Source organism: Neurospora crassa, linkage group II (genome assembly GCF_000182925.2).
Source record: "Neurospora crassa OR74A linkage group II, whole genome shotgun sequence".
Lineage (NCBI taxonomy): Eukaryota > Fungi > Ascomycota > Sordariomycetes > Sordariales > Sordariaceae > Neurospora > Neurospora crassa.
In genome coordinates this window covers 2,375,272-2,397,914 of record NC_026502.1, presented here as the reverse complement: position 1 = coordinate 2,397,914, position 22,643 = coordinate 2,375,272, and the positions used below count along the sequence as shown (strand labels likewise).

At 52.9% G+C, this 22,643-nt stretch overlaps 10 protein-coding genes across 11 annotated transcripts; 6 read left to right on the top strand and 4 right to left on the bottom strand.

Annotated features, from left to right (window-relative positions):
• Nucleotides 1-79: 79 nt before the first annotated feature.
• On the top strand, nt 80-1,355 carry NCU16554 (hypothetical protein; the record flags this gene model as incomplete). The annotated part of the gene is made up of 2 exons (XM_011395387.1): nt 80-144; nt 462-1,355. The coding sequence occupies 2 exons, from the start codon at nt 80-82 to the stop codon at nt 826-828; spliced, it is 432 nt and encodes a 143-aa protein (XP_011393689.1). The 3' UTR covers nt 829-1,355.
• Nucleotides 341-3,872, bottom strand: NCU01793 (RNA binding domain-containing protein). The gene is made up of 4 exons (XM_951378.3): nt 3,157-3,872; nt 3,066-3,095; nt 2,064-2,228; nt 341-2,004 (listed from the first exon to the last, which is right to left on the bottom strand). Exons 1-4 carry the CDS (start codon nt 3,385-3,387, stop codon nt 1,681-1,683), a joined length of 750 nt encoding a protein of 249 aa, XP_956471.1. The 5' UTR covers nt 3,388-3,872; the 3' UTR covers nt 341-1,680.
• Nucleotides 3,873-4,383: 511 nt separating this feature from the next.
• NCU01794 (hypothetical protein) lies at nt 4,384-5,272 on the bottom strand. The gene is made up of 2 exons (XM_951379.3): nt 5,201-5,272; nt 4,384-5,145 (listed from the first exon to the last, which is right to left on the bottom strand). Exon 2 carries the CDS (start codon nt 5,014-5,016, stop codon nt 4,846-4,848), a length of 171 nt encoding a protein of 56 aa, XP_956472.2. The 5' UTR covers nt 5,017-5,145; nt 5,201-5,272; the 3' UTR covers nt 4,384-4,845.
• A 198-nt stretch (nt 5,273-5,470) lies between these two features.
• NCU01795 (zinc finger containing protein) lies at nt 5,471-7,973 on the top strand. The gene is made up of 2 exons (XM_951380.2): nt 5,471-6,429; nt 6,486-7,973. Exons 1-2 carry the CDS (start codon nt 5,807-5,809, stop codon nt 6,928-6,930), a joined length of 1,068 nt encoding a protein of 355 aa, XP_956473.1. The 5' UTR covers nt 5,471-5,806; the 3' UTR covers nt 6,931-7,973.
• Nucleotides 7,974-8,183: 210 nt separating this feature from the next.
• chap (CDP-2- and HDA-1 associating protein) lies at nt 8,184-10,354 on the top strand. Its single transcript, XM_951381.2, has 2 exons — nt 8,184-8,339; nt 8,393-10,354. The coding sequence occupies exon 2, from the start codon at nt 8,488-8,490 to the stop codon at nt 10,144-10,146; it is 1,659 nt and encodes a 552-aa protein (XP_956474.1). The 5' UTR covers nt 8,184-8,339; nt 8,393-8,487; the 3' UTR covers nt 10,147-10,354.
• Nucleotides 10,355-10,718: 364 nt separating this feature from the next.
• Nucleotides 10,719-11,754, bottom strand: NCU16553. 2 transcript variants are annotated; one of them, XM_011395386.1, is made up of 2 exons: nt 11,327-11,754; nt 10,719-11,281 (listed from the first exon to the last, which is right to left on the bottom strand). In XM_011395386.1, exons 1-2 carry the CDS (start codon nt 11,529-11,531, stop codon nt 11,202-11,204), a joined length of 285 nt encoding a protein of 94 aa, XP_011393688.1. In that variant the 5' UTR covers nt 11,532-11,754; the 3' UTR covers nt 10,719-11,201. The 2 variants fall into 2 exon arrangements, with proteins under 2 accessions (XP_011393688.1, XP_011393687.1); XM_011395385.1 differs by having other exon boundaries at nt 10,719-11,754.
• A 473-nt stretch (nt 11,755-12,227) lies between these two features.
• Nucleotides 12,228-15,216, top strand: nrc-2 (nonrepressor of conidiation-2). The gene is made up of 4 exons (XM_951382.2): nt 12,228-13,311; nt 13,370-13,669; nt 13,739-14,120; nt 14,183-15,216. The coding sequence occupies exons 1-4, from the start codon at nt 12,498-12,500 to the stop codon at nt 14,556-14,558; spliced, it is 1,872 nt and encodes a 623-aa protein (XP_956475.1). The 5' UTR covers nt 12,228-12,497; the 3' UTR covers nt 14,559-15,216.
• Nucleotides 15,217-15,937: 721 nt separating this feature from the next.
• Nucleotides 15,938-18,810, top strand: NCU01798 (hypothetical protein). The gene has a single exon (XM_951383.2). It carries the CDS (start codon nt 15,976-15,978, stop codon nt 18,643-18,645), a length of 2,670 nt encoding a protein of 889 aa, XP_956476.1. The 5' UTR covers nt 15,938-15,975; the 3' UTR covers nt 18,646-18,810.
• Nucleotides 18,811-19,142: 332 nt separating this feature from the next.
• Nucleotides 19,143-20,323, top strand: NCU01799 (hypothetical protein). The gene is made up of 2 exons (XM_951384.2): nt 19,143-19,398; nt 19,537-20,323. The coding sequence occupies exons 1-2, from the start codon at nt 19,288-19,290 to the stop codon at nt 19,783-19,785; spliced, it is 360 nt and encodes a 119-aa protein (XP_956477.1). The 5' UTR covers nt 19,143-19,287; the 3' UTR covers nt 19,786-20,323.
• On the bottom strand, nt 19,917-22,210 carry NCU01800 (37S ribosomal protein S5). The gene is made up of 2 exons (XM_951385.2): nt 20,688-22,210; nt 19,917-20,598 (listed from the first exon to the last, which is right to left on the bottom strand). The coding sequence occupies exons 1-2, from the start codon at nt 21,898-21,900 to the stop codon at nt 20,378-20,380; spliced, it is 1,434 nt and encodes a 477-aa protein (XP_956478.1). The 5' UTR covers nt 21,901-22,210; the 3' UTR covers nt 19,917-20,377.
• Between the last annotated feature and the right edge of the window lie 433 nt (nt 22,211-22,643).

Below are 22,643 nucleotides of genomic sequence, written 5' to 3'. Positions count from 1 at the left end.
CGTGTTATTACCCCAATAATAATCGGTGGCCAAGTACGAACGAACGACAAACCCTCAGAGAACTTCCTCAACCTACATCATGGACCTCGACCAACACATACACCATCCATCCCTACGCAGGAACCCTCGAGTGGCGAGTGACCTGTATGTACCAGCCCGTCTGGACCCTCTTGGTCAACACCGCTCTGCAATCTCAGAATAAAGATGACGGGCATTAGAAGTAATTCAAGACTACCAAGCCAAGGCAGTATTGTACTTGACACCTTAACCCTATTCACGAACGGACTCGCACAAGTCACCCACCCTTGGCGATTCCACCAAGAATGAACCGGCTATTTTACTGAGAGAGACAATAGCATCCACTGAATACTCGCAAGTCTTGCTGCAAAACATTACAGGTATTACTACAAACATTTGTATCCATCCTTGCGCTCTTGTCAAAACTTCCGCCCTTCATTTAGGGAGTATTTGAGCAACAATTCTAGGAAACCAATTTACAGCCCATGCGCATTTACTTCCACCGCCTCTTACGTCTCTGAGACCACCACCACCACCACCACTACCCTCCAGCACACCAACCAATTACAAACTAAGATGTGTACCAAACACTTTGTCGACTCCTACTGCACCTCGTGTGACGAGCTCGTGCAAGGCCGATCGACAGAAAGCCCTTGCAAACCAAAATACAGAGGAGAGCATTTGGGACACTGCGCGGCAGGCATCGAAAGCAAGACTGTTACCGAAGCCGTGGTGTGCAAGAACTGCGAGAGGAAGCTGAGGAAGATGGAGAAGAAGAAGAAGGATAAGGGAAAGGAGAAGGACAAATAGCAGAAGTGTGGTTGTAGTTCTACTGCCGTGTGTGAATGAGGAGGAACTACGGCTTGCTGAATCGCGGAGGAATGGCAGGAAAGGGTGCCCTCTTATCAGCACGTGAAGCACTGTTTACGTTCGTGGCAGAATTCGGGGCATTATGACATTAACTTCCGCCTTTTTCTTGCCCGGAAGCGCTCGAGGGTCCTCGATCCACGCTGATCTAGCTGCTTGAGCTTTCTCTTCTGGTCTTGGGATGCACAATTTACCCTCCGCAGGTGTAGCTCTCTGTAAAGTACAGAAAGGCAACGCCCTGCGCATGCTAGATTTGGTCGTGACTTGCGATGTGAAAAGGACCACTGTGGATATTGCTCCCGCTTCGCTGACATATATGTCCGTTGCGCTCCAACAATTTAGTAGCAGAGGCGAGCTATTTGTTCGAAATTATATTCATCGCCTTGGGGTACTGGGAGGGGAAGACGCTTAACAGGCGACCAAAGGATAAGTGACAAAGTGCTGATAACAACACCAAATTGTGACCCTTGGCCCTTTGGCAGACGTGTCCTGCCGCAATCCATCTTCCATCAGAGGGACCGTAAACGACAGGAGCGAGATGGTAGGTCGCGGCGAACCAGTCGCAGGTCATACAGCATTCGCTAATAGAATAATAGTGGAGAGGCGATAATTGAAGGTCGTCGTGAGTCTGGAGAAAATTTCATCAAGCTGTTGACCTAAGCTGTAGACCCTGCCCGAACCCGAAATAAAATAGTAAAACAATCATAGACAATCCGAAATCCGTCAAACAAAGTTGTCGCTGAAGCTGGCATTCGCTCTCATCGACTGTTGCTGTTCCTCATGCATACCCTTCGTTCAAAGAATCTCGTCCTCCATGGGAGCATCACCACCGTTGGCAGCGGCCGGCGCGGCTCCGGTGGCGTTGTCCGTGGTGCCACTCTCGAAGTAGTCAGCCATCTCAGAATCCAACTCCTCGACGGTCTTCTTGGCAGGGCGGGCGCTGCGAGGGCGACGGGGACCCTTCTTGCTGCCAGGCTTAGCAGCAGCAGCACCCTTGGGGGCGTTGGCGGCATGCTTGACAGTGGCGGCAGACTTGGGCTGGGCCTTGGGCTGTGTGATACGCTGAGTCAGGCTCTTGGGCTGAGGGATCAACTCGGCATTGGAAACAACGACCTCGACCTAGGGGAACGTTAGAAAAGCCAGAACCAGAAGATTCATACAATGGAGAATGAGCGTACCTTGACCGGGCGGTTGTCAATCAGGAGACCGTTGAGAGTGTTGTACGCCTTGGTAGCACCATCGGCGTGGTGGAAGGTAATATGAGCAATACCGCGGCTAGTGCCTCCGGGCCCATACGAAAGTTCCACCCTCTTGACCTGTCCAATAGCTTGCTGGAAGTATTCCTATCACAGGGTAATTCGTGGTTAGCGTCGTGCGCCAGTTTCAGTGTGGTCGTGTTCGTAACGGTTCGGTTTCAAATCGGTCAAAGCTAGGGCATTATCTCGAGCCGGCCCAAAACCAGGATATAGCCAGAGCAGCGCGCGTAATCTCCAGGTCAGCAACACCAGCAACTGGCAGGTGAGCCGAAAATCCAACACTCACTAGAGCCATCCATACGATCCGATGCGTCTGGGCCCACAGCCCGTAAAGCAGTAGGACGTGTGAAGGGATCCAGTTATGCCAGACAATCCAAGCATGGTCCAGTTGATGTGATGCCGTCCTCTCGTAGAATTCCCGAACAACCACGATGCTAGACCCCGGTTCCCCGGAGTTGTAAATCCCCTGATGGACCAAAACCCCCCAGAAATCGTCCAACCAGGACATGAGAAACAGAGCCTCGAACATCGCTCACTGCGTGGCGCGCTGGGGTGCAAAGATCGACTTCAAGGTGACCAGCCAGGAAGAGATGATGCATGACCCCCCAGCTAGGCTCCCATACAAGATTTGTCTGCCGGATCCTGCACTGCTTGTCCCTTTCCGAACCAGAGGCGCTTGCCAGCCACCACAATGATAAGGAGGGGAGAGCGTGACTGCGATCTGCTCAACTCGCAACATGACGAAATGTAATGACACACGTCAGGGAGGAGCAATCAACGGCAGTCTTGATGGCCTAGGGCCGATTTGCAATAAACGACCGTCCCGACCGCCCAGTGGAGAAAACGACGCCGATTGGATACGCCACGGAAGAGGGATGTCGATAAAAGTCCGAAGGCTAAATGGCCTCATCGGTAATAACATACCTTGATCTGGCCTTCGGAAACGTCCTTGGGCTGCGATGGGAGTTAGCGGTGAAGGATGCTACGCAGGAGAAAGCTGGAGGACGCGACTCACCAGGTTGCTCACGACAATCTTGCTCTCGCCGGTAAGACCAGCACTCTTTGCGGGCGCCGGCTTGGCAGCGTTGCGAGCGGGCTTTGTGTTCTTTTGGATACCGCCAGCGGGGGCAGCATTGGTGGGCTTACCGCCAGCCGAGCGGCGACCTCCACGGCCGCGGGCGTTGGACTTACCGCGGCGCTGAGTGGAGAGAATCTCGTCGAGAGACTGGTCGAGCTTTCCGGACATTATGGCGGTGGGTTGCTGGAAAGTGATTTAGAAGTGGTGAGAAAGACGAGACGCGTGGTCAAGGTGGCTTCAGAGATTAGGAAGCGCGGACGGGCTCAGATGCGCAGTAGAGCTGGCGAAGGTCGCGTTGGGCAGAAGAGTGATAGGGAGGTCAGGTTACGACTCGCTGGTAGCGCAAGGTCGCGTGAAGTCGAAGCGGAGCAAGGGTCGCGCTGCAACGGAAAAGGTGCAGCGACACTGTGATCTGATCGACTCGAATGGCAAGTGGAAATGGACGTGGTCAGGCTGACGAAGTTGGATGCAGTCCTGCGAGCAATGAAAAGAATATGGGTCTTGAGCGGATGGGCTGTATCGGTGATGGACTTTGGCTTTGGCGGTGATAGTAGGTTGTGTTGGGGAATAGGTGGTGTTGTTTGGGTGATAAAGTGGTGAATGGGCGAGAGAGGTGAACGAGGGGGGGGCGGAGGAGGGAGTAGAAACCGGTGTCCGCCCAGAATTTGAGGGAGAACCGACGGGGACCGGAGCCACCTCGCTGCGCTTTCGTCAAGGCTTGGCAGGCTGAGCAGGCTCCCGCCCATACACTACTAACTTGCGGCCACACGCGCCTGTCCTGAACAACATCCAACGTGACGGGATCCTTGCCGCACTGGCCACCCCACCGCTTTGGCTTCGCTCAGAAGGGGAAAGAACAGTCATGGCCAATCACAGCCTTGTGGCAATCGCTTTGGCTGATGGCACTCATTGGTACGCTAATCTCTTTGGGGCTAGACCCATCCCTCCTGACGCAGCTGGGCCGTTCTGTTATGGTACCGGTACCTGCGATGGCGGGACACATAGCCAACTCTCCGAGACGCGTCACCACTTTCAGGGACCCTTTGGAGCTGTGTGTCCTTGTTTATGGATGTTCTTATCCCACACACTCCAAGCTTCCACTTGCTTCTTCAGGGACGTTTGCAATTGAGCTCTTTCACAAGCGGAAACAAAGAACGACCCCTTTGCACATAACAAAAGAACAAACCATATTATTAGTCAGTCATGCTACCCAGAGCGCTTGGCACCCTTCTGCTACTTAACTGGTGACATGATACACCATGATCCGAACAAAAACTGAAATCCAGTGCAAGAGTCTGCTCCTATGCATTGGGTCAACCATGGGGTATCAACCGACTCTGACCCATTCAATCCTCCTCGGCCCGAAACCTCGTTACTTTCCTAATGCTATGTCCCTGTATTCCTTTTGTGATTCCGGGGTTCCCTTCCCTTGCATATCGGTTGCGCCCCAGACCAGCTCTGTCCTGCTCTGCCCTCAGTAGAAGAGAGTGTTCTGTAGGCCGTCTGTCTCCTGTCCTTCTCGGCCTCGCCCCAACCAGATGTCCCAAGGGCGGGACAAGCTGTATCGTGCCGTTTGTGAAATATAGTCTCTGTCTTCGTACCGTACAATTTTGCGGACGCTGTGTCCTATTTTGCCTTGGTCGGGGCCGATGCCACCTTTGTTGCCTTCTTCTCCTGGACAACATCGGTTTCGAGATCTTCGGCATTGGTTTCGAGGAAGTGGTGGAGAACAATAAGAACCATGGCCGCGCACCCGAGAACGATGGCGAGACGGTAAAGTTCGGCGTCAGAAATCATTGTGTCGTTGGCGTAGGAAAAGTCTGTGTTGGGTATTCGTTCGGTGCCGTAACTGGTAGCTGTAGACTTGTTGCGACTCGCAATGCTTGGAGGGGAGTTCAAGTGGGTCCAAAGGGCGCTGTTCTGCTGCTCAAAAAGCTGTCAATCAGACGGCTGGACAGAGACAAGAAAATGCCGTGCTCACTTTTTCTTGGTGATGCCAATCGCACTGGCTGTTCTGCGCCGGGAGGACCGCAAATTCGAAAGTGATGATGCCGATTGTCGGGTGTTATGGACAGCTTTCCACCTTGAGGGCCGCGACGCAGCATCGATGTATCGGTACATCTCCATCCGTTCATTTACAAGAGGATCCGATAGTCACGTGGACGGACCCAAGCTGAAGGAAGGACCTCTTCTTTCGTTAGGTATACCGGCTGCGCTGCCCGGACCAACGTCAGGGCTTCTGTGGGCGGACACCCCAGCGCTTTAAATCCCGGGCGGCGTCAGTGGGCCCATTCCACTTTGGTTAGAGTTGTTTCAACCCACCCACTTCGAATTGCCTCCAAGAAACTCTCCAGGAAGACTTGGTCGAGATCCCCGCCTTCGTCTGCAAATCTTTTGAAGGTCGCTGCGACAACACGCTCTATTTACAACCTACGCGCCGCCACCACCCCAGCTGCGACAGCGACTCGATATAACATACATACGTGATCCATTAACTTGCGCATCACGACACACACACACACACACACACACACACACACACACACAAACTCTACTCTCTGGTTCCCGATCGCGATATTTGCCCATCATGCCTCCCAAGAAGCAGGAACCGAAGGCCGCCGGCAAGAAGAAGGCTGTCGAAGACAAGACCTTCGGCATGAAGAACAAGAAGGGCTCTGCCGCCCAGAAGCAGATTGCCGCCCTGCAGGCCTCAATGAAGAACGGCGGAAACGCTGAGCAGAAACGCAAGGAAGCCGAGAAGGCGGCCCGTGAGCGCGAGAAGAAGGCGGCTGAGGATGCCAAGAGGGAGGCCGATCTGCTTCTCAACAAGCCCGCCCAGATCCAAAAGGTTCCCTTTGGTGTCGACCCCAAGACCGTTGTCTGCATTTTCTTCAAGAAGGGCAACTGCGAAAAGGGCAAGAAGTGCAAGTTTTCCCACGACCTGGAGCAAGAGCGCAAGGTCGAGAAGAGGAATCTGTACCAAGATACACGAGCAGAGGAGGACGACAAGAAGAAGCAAGAGACCTCGGCGGACTGGGACGAAGAAAAGCTGCGTTCCGTCGTCTTGTCGAAGAAGGGCAACCAGCGCACCACCACCGACAAGGTGTGCAAGTTCTTTATCGAAGCGATCGAGGAGGGCAAGTACGGTTGGTTCTGGATTTGCCCGAACGGAGGAGACAAGTGCATGTATAAGCATGCTCTGCCGCCTGGGTAAGTTGGGGGTTTGCACCATTAGCTTCTTCTCATAACTAACACCATCTCTGTAGGTTCGTTCTCAAGACCAAGGAGCAAAGGGCGGCTGAGAAGGCGCTGTTGGACAAGTCGCCTCTCAGGACCCTTACGCTCGAGGAGTTCCTCGAGTCCGAGAGGCACAAGCTCACCGGCACTCTCACCCCCGTAACACCCGAGAGTTTCGCCAAATGGAAGAAGGAGCGTCTCGACAAGAAGGCTGCCGAGGAGGCCGCAAGGAAGGCGAAGGAAGCGACCGGTCGTGCCTTGTTCGAAAGTGGCAACTGGAGAATGGAGGCCGATATCGATTCCGACGACGAGGGGGACGACGACGCCTGGAACTTGGAGAAGCTGCGGAAGGAGACCGAGGCCATCCAGATCAAGAAAGAGGAGGAACGACTGTCAGCTCTCCACGGTGTTCCTGTCACACTCGGCGAAGCGAAGGACGTCACCGGACTCAGCGAGCCAACGCTTGGTACATGAGGGCGTATCAGCACACGAGGAGAAAATACCAGCGCCGCCGCTTCAGAAAGTTTGTGCCATCCGAGAGTTCGGCACTTACTTGCGGCAAGGATCTGGCGCCAAGTTGATGAAGCTGCTCGAGTTGCTCGAGGCAGCTCGCTCAGAGGTTATCCGACATCTACATCACGATATATACACGAAGCTTCGAGGAGTGAAGCCGAGTTGCACCTCCACAAAGGAGCAGTGGGAATAATGTCGTCAGGTTTCGGTTTGGAAGCTCTGGTCATGAACTAGTCTAGCTCACACACATAATCATAGGCATGCCCGGATCCAGCACTTCGTTCCAAACTTCTTGCGTGTCTCACGTGTCTAGTCGCCTTCGCCACCAGCATTCATTATATGAACAGAGACGGACATAGGATAAATGGGTTCATCAGGACATGTCAGTTGTTATCTCCTTGATTCAGCAAGCCGTCCTTCTACCTGCACGTCCGTGACCCAGCTTGTTCGTCGGTGGTTCGTGGCTAAAGATTTCCTATCCAGAATGGGTTCAGTGTGACGGGACTGCAGCACATGATAAGGAATTCGAGGCATTGGTCTTGTACGTCGAGTTATTGATCCACGCATGGCTTGCAACCAATTTGTAGAAATACGGTGTGGCTGTCCGCAAAAACACTCACCACGACGCTTACGCAGTGACGGGGAAGGTAGACTTAAACCTAGAGCCACCCAAGTGTGGCCACATTGTCTTCAATGTGATGTTTGGGCAGCGAGCAGAAATTTGCTGTACATCGTTCACATGGACCGCCCAGGAAGATACAAGGGCGACGAACTGATACGTTTGATGTTTCGTTCAACACTAGTAGTCCCTTCTAGCAATTAGAACTAATGGGTGAACATTGGATTGCTTCTTGCACAGTCCAGTACTTGTCAGGTCTTCAAAAGCTAGTCAGACGGTCGGCGGTTTTGAAGACCTGGCGAGGAGGTACCATGAATCAGTCGTTGTTGTCCACACTTGTAGTTTCCTAAACTGCTTCAAAATGAACTCTTATACCGGATGGAAGGGAGTCTTGTAACATACACACTTAGTGAATGCAACCATAAACAGCGCTGCTTCCCCATGAATTCACCTCACTTACCTAATTTGAGGAAAGTTAACAAGTCCTCTGTAATTAATACTATGCACAGACCACTTTCTGAGCCGTGCGATTAGAAGTAATAGTTTCATTGCTAACATCACGTCCAGTCGCGTCAGTCCCTCATCAACCCACGCCCTCTCCTATAACCACAGGAAGCCGGCATTAGTTTGCCAAACCAGCCCTCTACACCAACCAAGATACTTAATATTTACTGGATGTTCTTTCAGTCCCCTAGTCAGGGACTTTCAAGTGGCATAACTCGTCAAATCATCAATCTCAGCAGTTAAAAAGGTGCGTTGAGATATTCTCACTTGTGGCAGATAATGCGACTAACTAGGCCCCAGATTCACTCTGTTGGATGACGACAATTTTCGTCCTCATCTCGCTTTAAATCTGAACTTGCTTTACTGCAAACTTGATCGAGGGAAAAGTGGAAAGGATGCCCTACGACCCGGACCTCTACCCGGATGACGACCCTATCGACAACTTCAATTATGATCCTAAGGACGATTATGATGAGCTGGGCGATGACTATGACCCGGATCTAGACCCAAACCAACAAGGGGATCACGAAGAGGACGTGGATGAGTTCTACGATGCAGAAGACGTGGAGGATGAACCATCACTACAAGCGCCCGTCAAAGTTCCCCAACATCCGAGGCGAGCTACGCTCTCGCCTTTGCAACCCTCAAGATCTGAGCGACATGCGACGCCAACATCGACATCTGTCCGCGATGGAACACCAAGGTCAGCTCGGGTCGCCGTCATGCTCCCGGTAAGCGTGAAGAAGGAGGCCTATATCAGTGTCCCAGATGTTGCATCAGACGAAGAGGAGGAGGAGGAGGAGAAGGAAAAAGAAGAAGATACAATGGTTGGCAGTTTCGTGACATCAGACCTGATGCCTCCCACTCCGAAGAGGCGAAAAATCACAGAGCGGCCATCGACGAAACCTACCCCCACTGTTCCCGCACCCAACTATGTGCCGCCGAAGGTTCAACCACCACCATTTCCGATACCAGATATTCCAGCACCAGTACCCCTGGTCAATCCAACAAAGAAACGAGGGCGGCCGTTCGGGTGGAGACCAGGCTTGTCCTATGCCGCAATGCGAGGAAATCCCGTGCCTCCCCCTAGACCCAAAGTTCCGAAACAACCCAAAGCGCCAAGCGAGGTCAAGCGCAGAGGCCGTCCACCCAAGAAGCCCCATGAGTTGCCTAGAGAAATTTTCTCCAAACTCACGCCCAGGTACATCCGCTTCCTCTGCGAATGGGAGGGATGCCCGGCCGAGCTGCACAACTTTGAGACTCTACGGAAACACGTTTTGGTCGTACACGGCGATTACAGACAACCTCACCAACACCATTTACTATCAGCAAGAGAACAACCACAAGAGCCCAAGACTTGCAAATGGGCTTCGTGCCACAGCAAGCGTCTCCAATCCGAGCTGCCACCTCTCACCCTACCCACCAGATCCCACTTCGAAGCCCACGTCAACGAAAGCCATCTGATACCTTTCCTCTGGCACGTCGGCGACGGCCCCCGCAACACCAGCATCGAGTCTCCCCTTTCCGAGAAGCCCCTGACCATAACATCGGCCCTCCCATCACAACCGTTATCGTCATCATCCATCTCTCACCTAGATGTTACCACCACCACTACCACCAACACCACCACCACTTCCACCGCCATCAAACTCCAACCACTACCACCCTACCTCTTCGACACCTCCGGCAACCAAGTAACCCCCTCCGTCCGCGACCAGCTTTACGAAAACGACGACGACAAACGCCGCCGCCGCGTGCGCCTGGAGCGAGTGCATTTCCTGAGAGACGAGAACGCAGCCCCGGAGCCAGTCTACACGCAAGCCGAGCGGGACGCGATGGAGGCGAGCTTGGCGGCCAAGAAGAAGAAGCAGGACGAGTTTTGGGAGTACTACGAGAAAGTGATGGGACCCGTGGTAGAGGTGACGGTGCTTGCAGCGGACCAGGAAGACCTGGAGGTCCCGGAGAATGCTTCTGGAAACCTAAGCAAGGAGGTTAAGAGGAAGATGTTGAGTTGTGGGTGGGATCCGCAGTGGAGGGGGTTGTACCAGGATTGATGTTTAAGCGGGAGGGCGAAGGGGGGATGAAGGATGGAAGGAGATGGGTGAATGTAGTTCTGGTTGCGTGTGTGTTGATGGGGTGGAAAGTGGTGGAAAAGGTAGGGGCATATTGTTTGTATACTTATGTACATTCACACCTTCTTAACATAGCAAGCGATACTCAAGTGCAGGGCTCCCAATGTTCGTAACATACCATAGGTTGCAGTAAGTTCTTGGTACTTTTTTTTTTTTGCCTTGATGTGAGTTGATATTCGCCTATAGATATATTTCGTGCTATTTGACAGCAAAGCTGGCTCTTGAATGATACGCAACCAGGGGTAAACTCCCCATGGGAGAGTGCCCAGGACTTGCATGAAAAGATGGACTTTGAGCGAAATGGAGCGGATGACGTTCTGGTTCACGGCCGAACACACTATTCAGCCACTAGACTACATCGAGACAATAATGTTACTTAGAGTAGACACAAAGCTGACCGAATCTCTTGCGTTGATGAATTTGCAACGTAAAATGAAACTCGAAGTACTTCCATGATGTCAATTCCGGAGAACCTTTTCAATTGTCGCAATTTTTACAATAGACTTATTAAGACGCTTGGTAGCGCTGGATATTTGTCTTTGCAATGTGACGCTTTGAAAGAGGTTTTTGGAGCGGGTACTTTGCGACAGTATGGAGATGCAGAGTGAAAAGCTTGGAGACTAGAGAGACATGTCGAAGATGAGGAAGAGCTAACTAGGTGAATTGGCCTATACCTCTATGCTTGGGTTCTTGACCTGGCTGGGACCTGGATATCAACCCCCACTCAGCGATGGGAATGTATCACGATACCAGTGCATGCGTACACTACATACACAGTCAGAGTCTAAACTAACTGGAAGGTGACAGACAGTAGACTGAGGAAACTTGATGAGTTTGGTCTTTCCGGGGTAGGCTTGGCTTCCCCAGCTTGACGGGGATCGGTCAACGTGGAACTTGAGGTTGGTTACTTGGCTATCTGGTTGCCTGCGTTAAACACCAATTCGGGTGATGAGTACCTAGGTAGTGTATAAACCTCGCTAAAAGCGACCAGATTTCGGACAGTAACTGCCGGGACGGGTTATGCTCCGAGCTGTCGCCAACGGGAAGTGCGCATATACTGGACCTATTAGATATTGTAATAAAAGAGGACTTCCATAGGTACTTGTCTCTGATGTCCCAGCCTTTCCATCATCCATCTGCAGGTCCTCGACAGCACTCGACAGTCTGGATCCATCAAAGACGTTGCCAAGCCCTGCGAGGTGTGGTGGACTGGTGGCGGCAAGACAGGGACCAAAGGATTGCGATCCAACAGAAACCAGTGTTTTTAGAGAAGGTAGTGTACGTAGAGACGGCTGGTACTGAGACATGATGCTCGGTACGCTAGGTGTTGCGAGGTTGCTTTACACGTCTTCGCTGCTGAGAGTTTGAAGCTGACCATGAGCCTCATGACGGGCCAGACGGGACGGGTTGGGGGTTTTGCCTTGCTGATAAATGCAGTTTTCAATGGATGACAGATGGCGTGCCATTGATGCCGAAATGACTGGACGAGAACCCTTCAACTTGGAAAGAAGGCGCAGTTCAAATGGTCGGGACTCCGATCGTTCTCATCGCTCCAGTCGGCGTGCGCCGGAAGGTCCCGTAACACTCCACCAACCTGAGGAATCCAGAGGAGACCTTGGAAACAGGCAGTCTCCTTGGAGTCTTTGGACACCATGATTCGACCTTCGGCCAATAAACCTGTACCTGTGGTTGCTGCACTAGCAGAACATCACCACATTAGAGTGCTTGCCAGCTAGCCGGAGGTACCTCTAAGTAGGCGGATGATGCAGTGGGGAACAACGCTGGTGTCACTGTGTGTTTAGCAACCAGCCCGTTGCACCATAGGTAATGGAAGAAACCCGAAGCGAAACAGCTTTCGCGGAGTGCCCAACAGCGACGCCTGCAGCCCCATTGGACGGCATCCTGGAAGTGGAAGGTGCCTGGCCGCCAGCATTCGTAAACAAGTGGGCACACACCCAGACGCAACTGGCTCGGTCCGGACATTTCTTGTTAGACTTGTCATCTGTTATCCACTCTGCCATCCACTCTTTCGACCTCCCTCTCTACGGGCCACTACCACCGGCCACCCCAGGCACTGCCTACTACCTAGGTACTGCTGCCACTCAGACCGGAGGAACTGCCAGGCCACCCGCTGCACCCAGCACCCTCCACTGCATTGGCAACTCGCGCACTCGCAGTCCAGTGCACGACCTTGGGCCCCCCCCGTCTTTCCCCCTTCCTCCCATCCACAAGTCGCATCATGGACTCGTCTTCATGAGCATTACATCACAAGGATGCCGTCCACAAAGAACGCCAACGGCGAAGGCCATTTCCCCTCGCGCATCAAGCAATTCTTCCGCATCAATTCCGGCTCCAAAGACCACAAGGACCGCGATGCCCACACCACCTCCAGCTCCCACGGCGGAGCACCACGCGCCGACGCCAAGACGCCCTCCGGCTTCCGTCAATCCCGTTTCTTCAGCGTCGGCCGCCTTCGCAGCACCACCGTCGTGAGCGAGGGCAATCCGCTCGACGAATCCATGAGTCCGACCGCACACGCGAACCCGTATTTTGCCCACCAGGGCCAACCGGGCCTGCGCCATCACAATGACGGCTCGGTTCCGCCCAGCCCGCCCGACACGCCCTCACTCAAGGTCGACGGCCCCGAAGGCTCGCAGCAGCCCACGGCGGCCACAAAAGAAGAGCTTGCGAGGAAACTGAGGAGAGTCGCCAGTGCTCCCAACGCTCAAGGCCTGTTTTCAAAGGGTCAGGGCAACGGCGACCGCCCTGCCACGGCCGAACTCAGCAAGGAGCCGCTCGAGGAGAGCAAGGATTCCAACACCGTCGGTTTCGCAGAGCAAAAGCCCAACAACGATTCCTCCACAAGTCTGGCTGCGCCCGATGCCGATGGTCTCGGAGCGCTGCCTCCTCCCATCCGTCAGTCGCCGCTCGCCTTCCGCCGAACATACAGCTCCAACTCCATCAAGGTCCGCAACGTTGAGGTCGGCCCCCAGAGTTTCGACAAGATCAAGTTGATTGGCAAGGGCGATGTCGGCAAGGTATATCTAGTCAAGGAGAAGAAGAGCGGGAGGTTATATGCCATGAAGGGTACGTCTTCGCGTCTGTTCGGTACAGTGTCTCACCCCTTACTAACAAAGCAACACAGTTCTGAGCAAGAAGGAAATGATCAAGCGTAACAAGATCAAGAGAGCCTTGGCCGAGCAGGAAATCCTCGCGACAAGCAACCATCCCTTCATCGTGACCCTGTATCATTCCTTCCAATCCGAGGACTACCTTTACCTTTGCATGGAATACTGCAGCGGTGGCGAGTTCTTCAGAGCTCTACAGACACGTCCCGGCAAGTGTATCCCCGAGGACGATGCTCGCTTCTACGCCGCAGAGGTGACTGCTGCGCTTGAATACCTGCATCTTATGGGATTCATCTACCGGGATCTCAAGCCAGAGAGTACGTTTCCACTTTTCCCACCTTTCATCATGCCGATCATTTCGCATAACTAACTGTCGATCATCACAGATATTCTACTGCATCAGTCTGGACATATCATGCTTTCAGATTTCGATCTGTCCAAGCAGTCCGACCCGGGCGGCAAGCCAACCATGATTATTGGCAAGAACGGCACGAGTACGTCGTCGTTGCCGACCATCGATACCAAGTCATGCATAGCAAACTTCCGCACAAACTCCTTTGTGGGCACAGAAGAGTATATCGCACCGGAAGTGATTAAGGGCAGTGGGCATACTAGTGCAGTCGACTGGTGGACGCTCGGAATCCTTATCTACGAAATGCTGTACGGTACTACCCCCTTCAAGGGTAAGAACCGTAACGCAACGTTCGCCAACATCCTCAGGGAAGATATTCCCTTCCCTGACCATGCCGGCGCGCCGCAAATATCAAAGTGAGTCTCTCATACTTGTCAACGCTTTCTACTCTGACTACTTGCTAACCTTGAATCATCAGCCTTTGCAAATCACTCATTCGCAAGTTGCTTATCAAGGACGAGAACCGTCGTCTAGGTGCCCGTGCTGGTGCATCCGACATTAAGACTCATCCCTTCTTCAGGACGACACAATGGGCTCTGATCCGTCATATGAAGCCGCCCATTGTCCCGAACCAAGGTCGCGGCATTGATACACTGAACTTCCGCAACGTCAAGGAAAGTGAGAGCGTGGACATCAGCGGGTCCAGGCAGATGGGCCTCAAAGGGGAACCACTTGAAAGCGGGATGGTAACACCAGGCGAGAATGCCGTTGATCCATTCGAAGAGTTCAACAGCGTTACATTACATCACGATGGGGATGAAGAGTACCACTCTGATGCTTACGAGAAACGATAAGGGAGTTTCGGGAGGTCCCAACTCCTGGTCGTTTCTATTGAGGGCATTTTCAGCTGGTGAGGATCGCAATCAATCGATGGCTCCGTCATCTCTCGCTCCTCTGCCTTGCGTTCTGTCGCAGGGCGCGTCCCATGGCGACACTCATTTGGCGCTCTGCACTGTGTTTCCTGTTTTCTGTTTTACTACTTGCAGAGCTGAAACATACCTGCCTGCAGCGTAGTTTCTCGTTCTTCTCGTTCACACATCTCACTCACTTTAGACTGACACGTGGACACGAGTGCTCAGAGGACCTTGTTCAAGGGGTTTGGCTCACCATTTTCATTTCATCTTCATCTGAAGGAGTTTCATGGCGGTGGCGTTTTGTTGCTTTTTTTTATCTTTATTTTTTTGGAAGGGAAGTCTAGGGTGAAGAAAGGACTCAAAGAAACCAGCGCAGTTGTGCAGATCTAGCAAAGATTCATTGTTATACGGCATGTAACTTATTGGAGGAGAGAAAAGCAGTCGGTGCTATTCGGTGGGAGAGCGGCGATGAGCGGGAAAAAGTATCTAGTCATGAGATATTGGAAATATTCGGTGTAGCACGAGTAGAATTGCGCAGTAAATACAACGATGGTGTACGATGCGAGGACTCGACCCGGAGCCATACGCGACTCCTTGAAGCCCAATGAAGCCATATTCTTGCCGAGGGCCATTCACCTCACGACGCCAACCAGTCTAATATGGAGAGAAGACGATGGACACTCAACAGTTGCAGCCCGAGTTCGTCTTGGCCGCTCAGTTGCTTCGACATCGCTGAAGCGGAAATTTGACGAGTGGCATTTGGACGCGGATATCTGCTGTGTGACCACCGTCGCTCATGGTCGCCTTCCCTTATTGTCTGCAACCAGCCTATGCTTGGTAGGTAGCTCTCTCCCAAGCTGCGTTGACCAGATGCATAGATGACAGTCCTGGGCTGTTGTGTAATGGTCGGTTTGCCACCTCGCGGTATTCGAGGAAGTGCTGGAAGTACTTGCCGATTTTGAGGGATGAGCACGATATATCGCGGTAATGATGGCACCAAGCGGAAACTGAAGCAGCAACCGGAATTATGAATGTACGTTAGTAACTCTAGGTAGGTACCTCCAGGTCACTCAAGACTCTCAACAGACATCCGAAGAGAAGGAACGATGAAACTAGCATCACCGATTGCAAGACGCCATGACAGTTCCTAGCACCTTCTGCGTGAAGACATTCAATGATGGAAGGAACACCAACATGGACAAAAGAAGGAGTCTTTGCAGCAGCAGTGAGAGTGCGTTGGGCTGTCTCGTCATTCTTCGTCCTCACGAAAAGCCCTTCGTCCCCGACAACCAAACTGTCAACGTCGATGTGTAGCAGCCCCCAGCCCAACGAAGGTTTTGCAAGACCCCGACACGACATGGACTCGGCCGAAGAGCAGAACAATGTCCACGAGGCCGTATACAAGCATCAGCTGCATCATCAACATAAGTCGCCTCGCGATGCCTCTTCCCCCTTCTACCACCAGCGTCTGAGCTCCTTTGCCTCTCCCCTCCACGAGTTCGAAACAACGCCCGCCTATATGCTCAGATGGGATCCCAAGAAACAATGCCGGAGGACGATTGTCGGCAGTCCAGATGATCTGCGTGAGTTGATATCGGGCATGGACAAGGACGGACCTGTTACCTTGTTTGTTTTTCATGGCCTCCCTGCGAATTACGTCGACATTCTCCGCACCAGCGAGGAGCTCAGCATTGACTCCGCGTTCCTGGATGCACATGCTACCCGGAGAAGCTACTGTTCACGCTCTGGTTTGACCCTTCCACGTAGACGAGGCCACTCGAACATCAGAAGTGCCGAAGCAGGTTGCTTTGCGCAGTTTGAGTACCCCGAGCTTATACAAGGATTCGATTGTACCTCGATGTCCAGACGAGAGACTCATCACAGCTCCGGAGCGGGTTTTGATGGTCTTGATCTGATGATCACTGGCCCGAAGGTCCTACCCTTGACTGAAGACGGGAAGACGCCGAAAGGATTGGCGGCAGCCTTCAACCGAGCATCTCTCTGGATTAGTTCTACTCGGCAACAGAACCCTCGAGCTGGAGTACTGTTCCTCGATAAGCCGCTGTGGAGGGATGCTGCTTCGTCACATCTACGGAAGGCATCGTTTCCCACGGCCAGGAAAACTAGCCCGGTTATGGATGCACAGAGACCCCGAGTTGCTGCCCCCGACGCGTATGACGATCGTGAAGATGAAGAGGTCCCATGCCTGGAGGACTTGATTTACGAAATGCTCTGCCACAACTCCAACGAACACGCGGAAGTGGTTGATCCACCAAGCTTCATTGCCAATGTCCTGTCTGACATTGTCTACAATCACTGGCTCGAGTTGTTCGAAGTTTTGGCACCCCCGACAGCGTCGCAGCCGAAGTTGATCGAGAGAGAAGTGTCGAAGAGCATCACTCTCTATTGGTATATGGTGCAGTCACTTGAGCGAAACGCCGACGTCACTGCTTTCTACGCCGACCACAATGGCCGTATCAAGGGAAGCGAGAGAGGTTTCTCATCTGGATCGGATTGGAAGACGCTGCTTTCGCGAGCTAAGCGCCGAATCGCTCTTCTCAATGCATCACCAGGCGTCCCTATTCTCTTACCTATCCCCACGCCTCCCGAGAACCCACCAACATGCGTGACCCAGGAAAAGGTTAAGCCGTCGAAAAAGAGACCGACAGCCATGAGCTCTACAGCCAAGGTCACAAACATTCCTCTATCCAGAACGACAACACCCGGCAACAACCTGAACCGGATCGCAACCTATGCCAGCCTGACACCTCAACGCAGCCATCTTCTTCGTATCAGCTCCCACCAGCATGGTACATCCAACAAAATATCAGCCGATAACCAGCGGGCCCTTGAACGTATCTCCTATCTAGGTGGAATTCTACTTCCATTTCCCATTGTCTCTGGGATTCTCTCCATGGGCGACGAGTACGGACCGGGCGCTCCCAAGTTCTTTATCTTCTGGGCGGTAGTCATTCCGCTTTCTGTCGTTGCCTGTCTAATCATTTACGCGGACATAGTCCGTAAGGCTGAGGTTTGGGTTGAGGTTGCCACTGAACGGGTGGTAGTCAGTTCACTGTCGAGTGCGGCTGCGGTGTTTCCTTACCCCCTTCCTGATCTTCCCGTGGGGGTAAATATTGATGACACAGGTGAAACTTGCGGGACTGGAGTTACCGATTTGGATCGGAACAGAGGTGAAGGGGATACGGAAGAAACACCCCCAAAGGGCTTCCTATCCTTGAAGACATGGCGTTGGTGGATCGGAAAACTTATCTGGCAAAAGCACAAACGGATGAAGAGACAGATGGAGATGCGACGCCATCCAACCCATGATCATGGCACGGAAGTTAATATGGATCAAGAGGAAGGTGGCAGCTATGCTCATCAAAGAGGGCAGACTGACGAGGAGCAAACAATCGGAATCAACCCTTTCGTGGGAAACACAGACAGAACTGGGTTTTATCCTCCGCCCGATACTGCTTCACCGACTGCTCAACCATTCTCTCAAACAGATCCCCACAGACAACGTCCATCTTTACCGCCGTCTTTCCAACTGCCGACGGCTACAGGCAGTCACTATGGCGATAGCAATATTCAAGACAATGGTCGGGTACTGAACGAGGAGACTGTCGACACAACCCCCATTACACCACTCTCACCCGGCCACGTCCATTTGATGATGATGCCCCCTGGGATGACCCTAGCACAAACTACAAGTTACCCTGATCCTCAGAGACGTGTGGGATTTGATGCAGACACGGAAACCGAGACCACCCAAATGGATGAGTCAGAAGAGGGATCGGTGTCAGGAGAAGCGCTACCTCGCGTGATACTGGAGATGACACCATCCAACGGAATCAAGCCGAAGGCGTGGAAAAGACAGGAACTGGGCTGGTATGGTGCTGTCAAAAGGATTGTGAACCCCAAGCAACTGAGAGCGCTGGAGGATGTGCCGGTGGGCGTGGAGGCGCACGAAAGACAAAAGAGTTCGGCCAGTGGAATAAGGAGAAGGAAGACTAGGACCTACTGACGTCTTATCCCTGAGAAGATCTGCAAATGCTGCTCGATTGTATCCCGTTGCGGATGGTTCCATGATACCTGTCTGTGGTAATGGGTGTGCAACGTCTGGGAGTCGCAATGACTTGATTGAGACTTTTTCAGAATATTATTAGCAGATCACGGGCTTATTGTACATCTTATGCTGCCCAAGACCGATAAAGAACAAAAAGAAAACGGGTAAGGGATAGGAGGAAGGTCGTAATCAAAGGGTGTGTATGTCAAGGGTCATATTGGGACAATGTACGAAGGTGATGTGAGTAGATCTGCTGTCTACAGGTCCAGAAAAACCTCGAGGGACACCAAAACAGCGTTTACTGTATTGTAACTTGAGTACCGTACACAGTGTAATTTAGCACTTACCAAGACGCTGTAATTACACTGACCACATGCTTCCCATCATAGCGAAATATTACATGTTCCTGCACTGCGCGTCCAATCGCGACTGTCTTCTGTTTCACCCATCAACAACTTAACTCCCGTCAGCTCTCTTCATTAAATCCCACATCTTCATAAATCTAATTTCAAAAGCAATCCAGCTTTTTCATCAACCCATGCGACTTGACGAGTATACACTTTAATCCAAAAGTCAACCCCAAAAACACATTTTCACCAAATGGAGCAACAACAACAATCAAACCCCCTCCTCAACTCCCCACCAGAACTCACACCAACAGAACAAGACGTTCTTGACGAATACGAGCGTTTGGCAGAGAACATGAAGAAGGTACACCATTTAAAAAAAAAAAATTTCCTTCACAAACTATACACCAAATACGCTGTTCCAACCCCCAGCTTCCCTCCTCCTTCGCCTTCCTCATAATATAAATAACCATTCACTAACAATCATCATCGATACTACTAGCTTGCTTCAGTACTAGATACGCTGGCCTCCCAGCCCTCGGTCGCAATTCTCGATGGACTAAGGGAGCTGGAGCGCAAGACCAGTTTGGTGTTTACCCTTATGAAGGCGAGCGTTTATAGTATTGTTTTGCAGCAGGAGATTGATTGGGGTGGCCCTGCTGCTGGGGAGAATGGTGGTGGTGGTGGTGGTGGTGGTGGTGGCGACGGACCTGGAGGGGCGGGGAGTGATGGTGTTGGGGAGCAACCGTGAAAGAAGAGGAAGAGCACTGGCGGGAAAGATGCGTGGGAGTAAGAGAGAGAAAAAGAGAGAGAGAGAGAGAGAGAGAGAGAGAGAGAGAGAGAGAGGAAGGGAAGAATGCCGTTTCATTGGTGGTGAAGATGGTTAACAGGGTATTATGCGACATACGACTATGGCCGGCATCGGACAAAGAACGAGGGACAACTTTCGGCCAGAGACAGAGTAATATGCTTGTGGGCTGGACGTGGCGAATGGAGGAAAGGGAGGAGAGGGAATATCGAGGAGACAGTCCCTTTTGGACGCCGAAACAAGCAAGCAACATCATCCAACTTGGGCCTACCACGCAATGTTCCCCAAATCGCATAGATATATAGGCAACACATATCGGACAGCCACCCAGCCACCAACATAACAGGTATGCCACCACTGTTTTAACTGCATAGTCCCTTTTGGTTTTCCGCCCAGTTCCATGGTCTTCAGTATAACGTAATGTACATATATTTACAGATTAGAAACAAGCAGCGCACATCCATGAAACAAAATTTGGGGGGAATAATACAATGCTTCTTCTTCTTGTTCTTTTTTCTTCTTTTTGCGCCTTTGCTTAGTATACAGACCCGCCATAGTAAACCTTGCGAACGTCGACGAGCTTCTTTCCCCTACCGATGGCGAGATCTTCAGGGTTGGGCTGGCTGAGAAGGGCCTGGTAGGTGGCCTTTACTGTGTTCATGGGGTTGCGTGACCGCAGGAACTTTGCACTGAGGTCACGAATGCCGGCGGCGCGGCACATTTCAAAGATACGATGGGAGACGCGGAGACCGAATCCTGGACAAATTTCAGATGTTAGTGGGATACAAGTACAATTTGAAGAAGAAAAAAATGAGGGGAGTGGGACGAAAACGACCAAGACATACCAGGAGGACGCGAGTTCAGGCGCACAATGGTGCCTGACACCTTGGTGGTGACCTCGCCATAAATGGTCCTGTTTTCATAGCGGGGGATGGGCTGCATGTTTTGGATGGCCAACAGAGTGGCTTTTTCAACAGCGATGGATGCTTCGACCGACTTCGCCATGCCGAGACCGAGCCAGCCGTCACCGTTTCCGGCAATGACCATGACCGAGTCGCTGGCAATCTTGCCGAGACGGGTCTGGTTCACAACGCGACGGTGGACCAGCTTCTTAGTCTTGAGCTGGAGAATCTGACGGACCGACATGCCCGTCCGCTTCTTCAGCTCCTGATACTGACCCTTGTCATCGAGACCGTCGTCGGCAGGGTCGATCGCGTTCCTGTACTTGCCCTCCACGCCGGGGACCTTATCGGGAAGGGCGGGCGCCAGCGACGAGTTGGCCTGCAGGTTGTTGTCGGTCATGGACGAGCGCTCCAAAATGTACGAGAGAATGTCGCCGTCGGTAGGGCCGGTCGCGTTGGCGGCGGCCTTGGCGTCGGCGTCCTTCTGCTCCTTGAGGTAGGCCCAGAACTTGGTAAAAGCTTCGTCCCGGACGTCCTTGGGCCACTGCCCCTCAGGCTTCTCAAAAAACTCCTCCGGTACGAAGTCCCTCAGCTTCTTCATCCTGTGCGTCGGCTCGCCCCGGCGGATCTCGTCAGCCCAGTTGATCAGGTCCTGAGTGAACTCGTCAACGTCCATGAAGCGCGCTTTGTGGCTGGGGGGCGCCGAGCGGCGAGCGCGCTTGTCGATGATAGGTTGTATCTCGCTAAAGTCGTCGATGTAGGGCATGCGGTACGGGTCGACGCGCAGACGACCTTGTATCGTCAGGTCCTTGGGATCGATGGCAGCCTCGGCGGCTTCGATGGCCTCCATGTGCTCGGCGGGGTAGTTGTGGGCGAGAGCGGCCTTCTCATCTTCCGTGTACTCGGCGAACTTCTTCTTGGTAAAACTCTCGATCTTTGCGTCCGAGGTCAGGCCCATCTCGACGGCACGGACATTCTTGAAGCGCGATCGCCTCCGGGCCTCGAGGTGGGCGGAGCTGTGGAATTGGGACTGTTGCTGCTGGGCGGCGGGACATGTCGACGCGGCCGGGGTGGAAGCTGCCGGTGCAGCGGCCGGGACAGTGGCGGCCAGACGCCGGGAGAGGAAACTCCGGGCAGCGAAGCGTGCCGCACTCATGGTCGTGACTGGGCTGGGCGAGGCCGGAGGAGTGGAAGGTGGTGGCAGGACGGGAGGGGAGGACTGGTTGTTGGGGGTCCCCCAATGGAGGCAGCTGGTTTCCTTTCCTTCGCGGTGGTGAGAACCCTCAGAGCCGGACGTCCCTCGTCGAGTCTATTTCGCGGCTCTACATACTATTTTTTGGCGACCTGACTGGCGCCGCCCGCCAATCCGATTTGGCCTGCGACGGAATCGATCCGACCGGTCCCCAGCAATTTTTTGGTGGCCCGAGCTTCCCAGAGCTCCCGCTACGTCCCGCACTCGAACCGCCCGGCCACGGCAATCGTTCAGGCACATTGGGGGCCCGAGGGGAGCCAGGCCGGACGAGCTGCCCCGTTCTCTGCTTACATAAGGTAAGGTGTTCATGTGCTTGGGGACCCTTCTTCTGTCGCAGCTCAGCGAGCCTGAAACAGCACACCCGATACCCAAACGAACCCCTAACAATTGAACCTCTCTTGCCGCCCATGTTGGCGCGCCCTCGGTCGCCTGACATCTCGACTTGTGCCTCTCCTCAATGTGACGTCCTTGGTTTCATCTTCCTGGTAGGTTCTGGCTCTTACGAGAAAAAAAGGAGGGACCGTGAGTATCTTTTCGTCGCCAGTATTTTCGACGTTCTGACTTTCCTTTTTCATTTTTCATTCTCCATCTTTTGATCTGCATGTCCACATTCCACAAGCTGCGACTGTGAATAACTTCATCACACG

Bases quoted from the DNA above. Each gene is read 5' to 3' on its own strand.
- NCU16553 (XM_011395385.1), bottom strand. From the start codon at position 11,531: ATGTCTCAGTACCAGCCGTCTCTACGTACACTACCTTCTCTAAAAACA.
- NCU01798 (XM_951383.2), top strand. From the start codon at position 15,976: ATGGACTCGGCCGAAGAGCAGAACAATGTCCACGAGGCCGTATACAAG.
- NCU01794 (XM_951379.3), bottom strand. From the start codon at position 5,016: ATGATTTCTGACGCCGAACTTTACCGTCTCGCCATCGTTCTCGGGTGC.
- NCU01799 (XM_951384.2), top strand. From the start codon at position 19,288: ATGGAGCAACAACAACAATCAAACCCCCTCCTCAACTCCCCACCAGAA. The intron at 19,399-19,536 runs GTACACCATTTA...CGATACTACTAG, and splicing joins TGGCAGAGAACATGAAGAAG to CTTGCTTCAGTACTAGATAC.
- chap (XM_951381.2), top strand. From the start codon at position 8,488: ATGCCCTACGACCCGGACCTCTACCCGGATGACGACCCTATCGACAAC.
- NCU01795 (XM_951380.2), top strand. From the start codon at position 5,807: ATGCCTCCCAAGAAGCAGGAACCGAAGGCCGCCGGCAAGAAGAAGGCT. The intron at 6,430-6,485 runs GTAAGTTGGGGG...CCATCTCTGTAG, and splicing joins AAGCATGCTCTGCCGCCTGG to GTTCGTTCTCAAGACCAAGG.
- NCU01793 (XM_951378.3), bottom strand. From the start codon at position 3,387: ATGTCCGGAAAGCTCGACCAGTCTCTCGACGAGATTCTCTCCACTCAG. The intron at 3,096-3,156 runs GTGAGTCGCGTC...CTCCCATCGCAG, and splicing joins AGATTGTCGTGAGCAACCTG to CCCAAGGACGTTTCCGAAGG. The intron at 2,005-2,063 runs GTACGCTCATTC...ACGTTCCCCTAG, and splicing joins TTGACAACCGCCCGGTCAAG to GTCGAGGTCGTTGTTTCCAA.
- NCU01800 (XM_951385.2), bottom strand. From the start codon at position 21,900: ATGAGTGCGGCACGCTTCGCTGCCCGGAGTTTCCTCTCCCGGCGTCTG. The intron at 20,599-20,687 runs GTATGTCTTGGT...AAATTTGTCCAG, and splicing joins CCTGAACTCGCGTCCTCCTG to GATTCGGTCTCCGCGTCTCC.
- nrc-2 (XM_951382.2), top strand. From the start codon at position 12,498: ATGCCGTCCACAAAGAACGCCAACGGCGAAGGCCATTTCCCCTCGCGC. The intron at 13,312-13,369 runs GTACGTCTTCGC...AAAGCAACACAG, and splicing joins GAGGTTATATGCCATGAAGG to TTCTGAGCAAGAAGGAAATG. The intron at 13,670-13,738 runs GTACGTTTCCAC...CGATCATCACAG, and splicing joins CCGGGATCTCAAGCCAGAGA to ATATTCTACTGCATCAGTCT.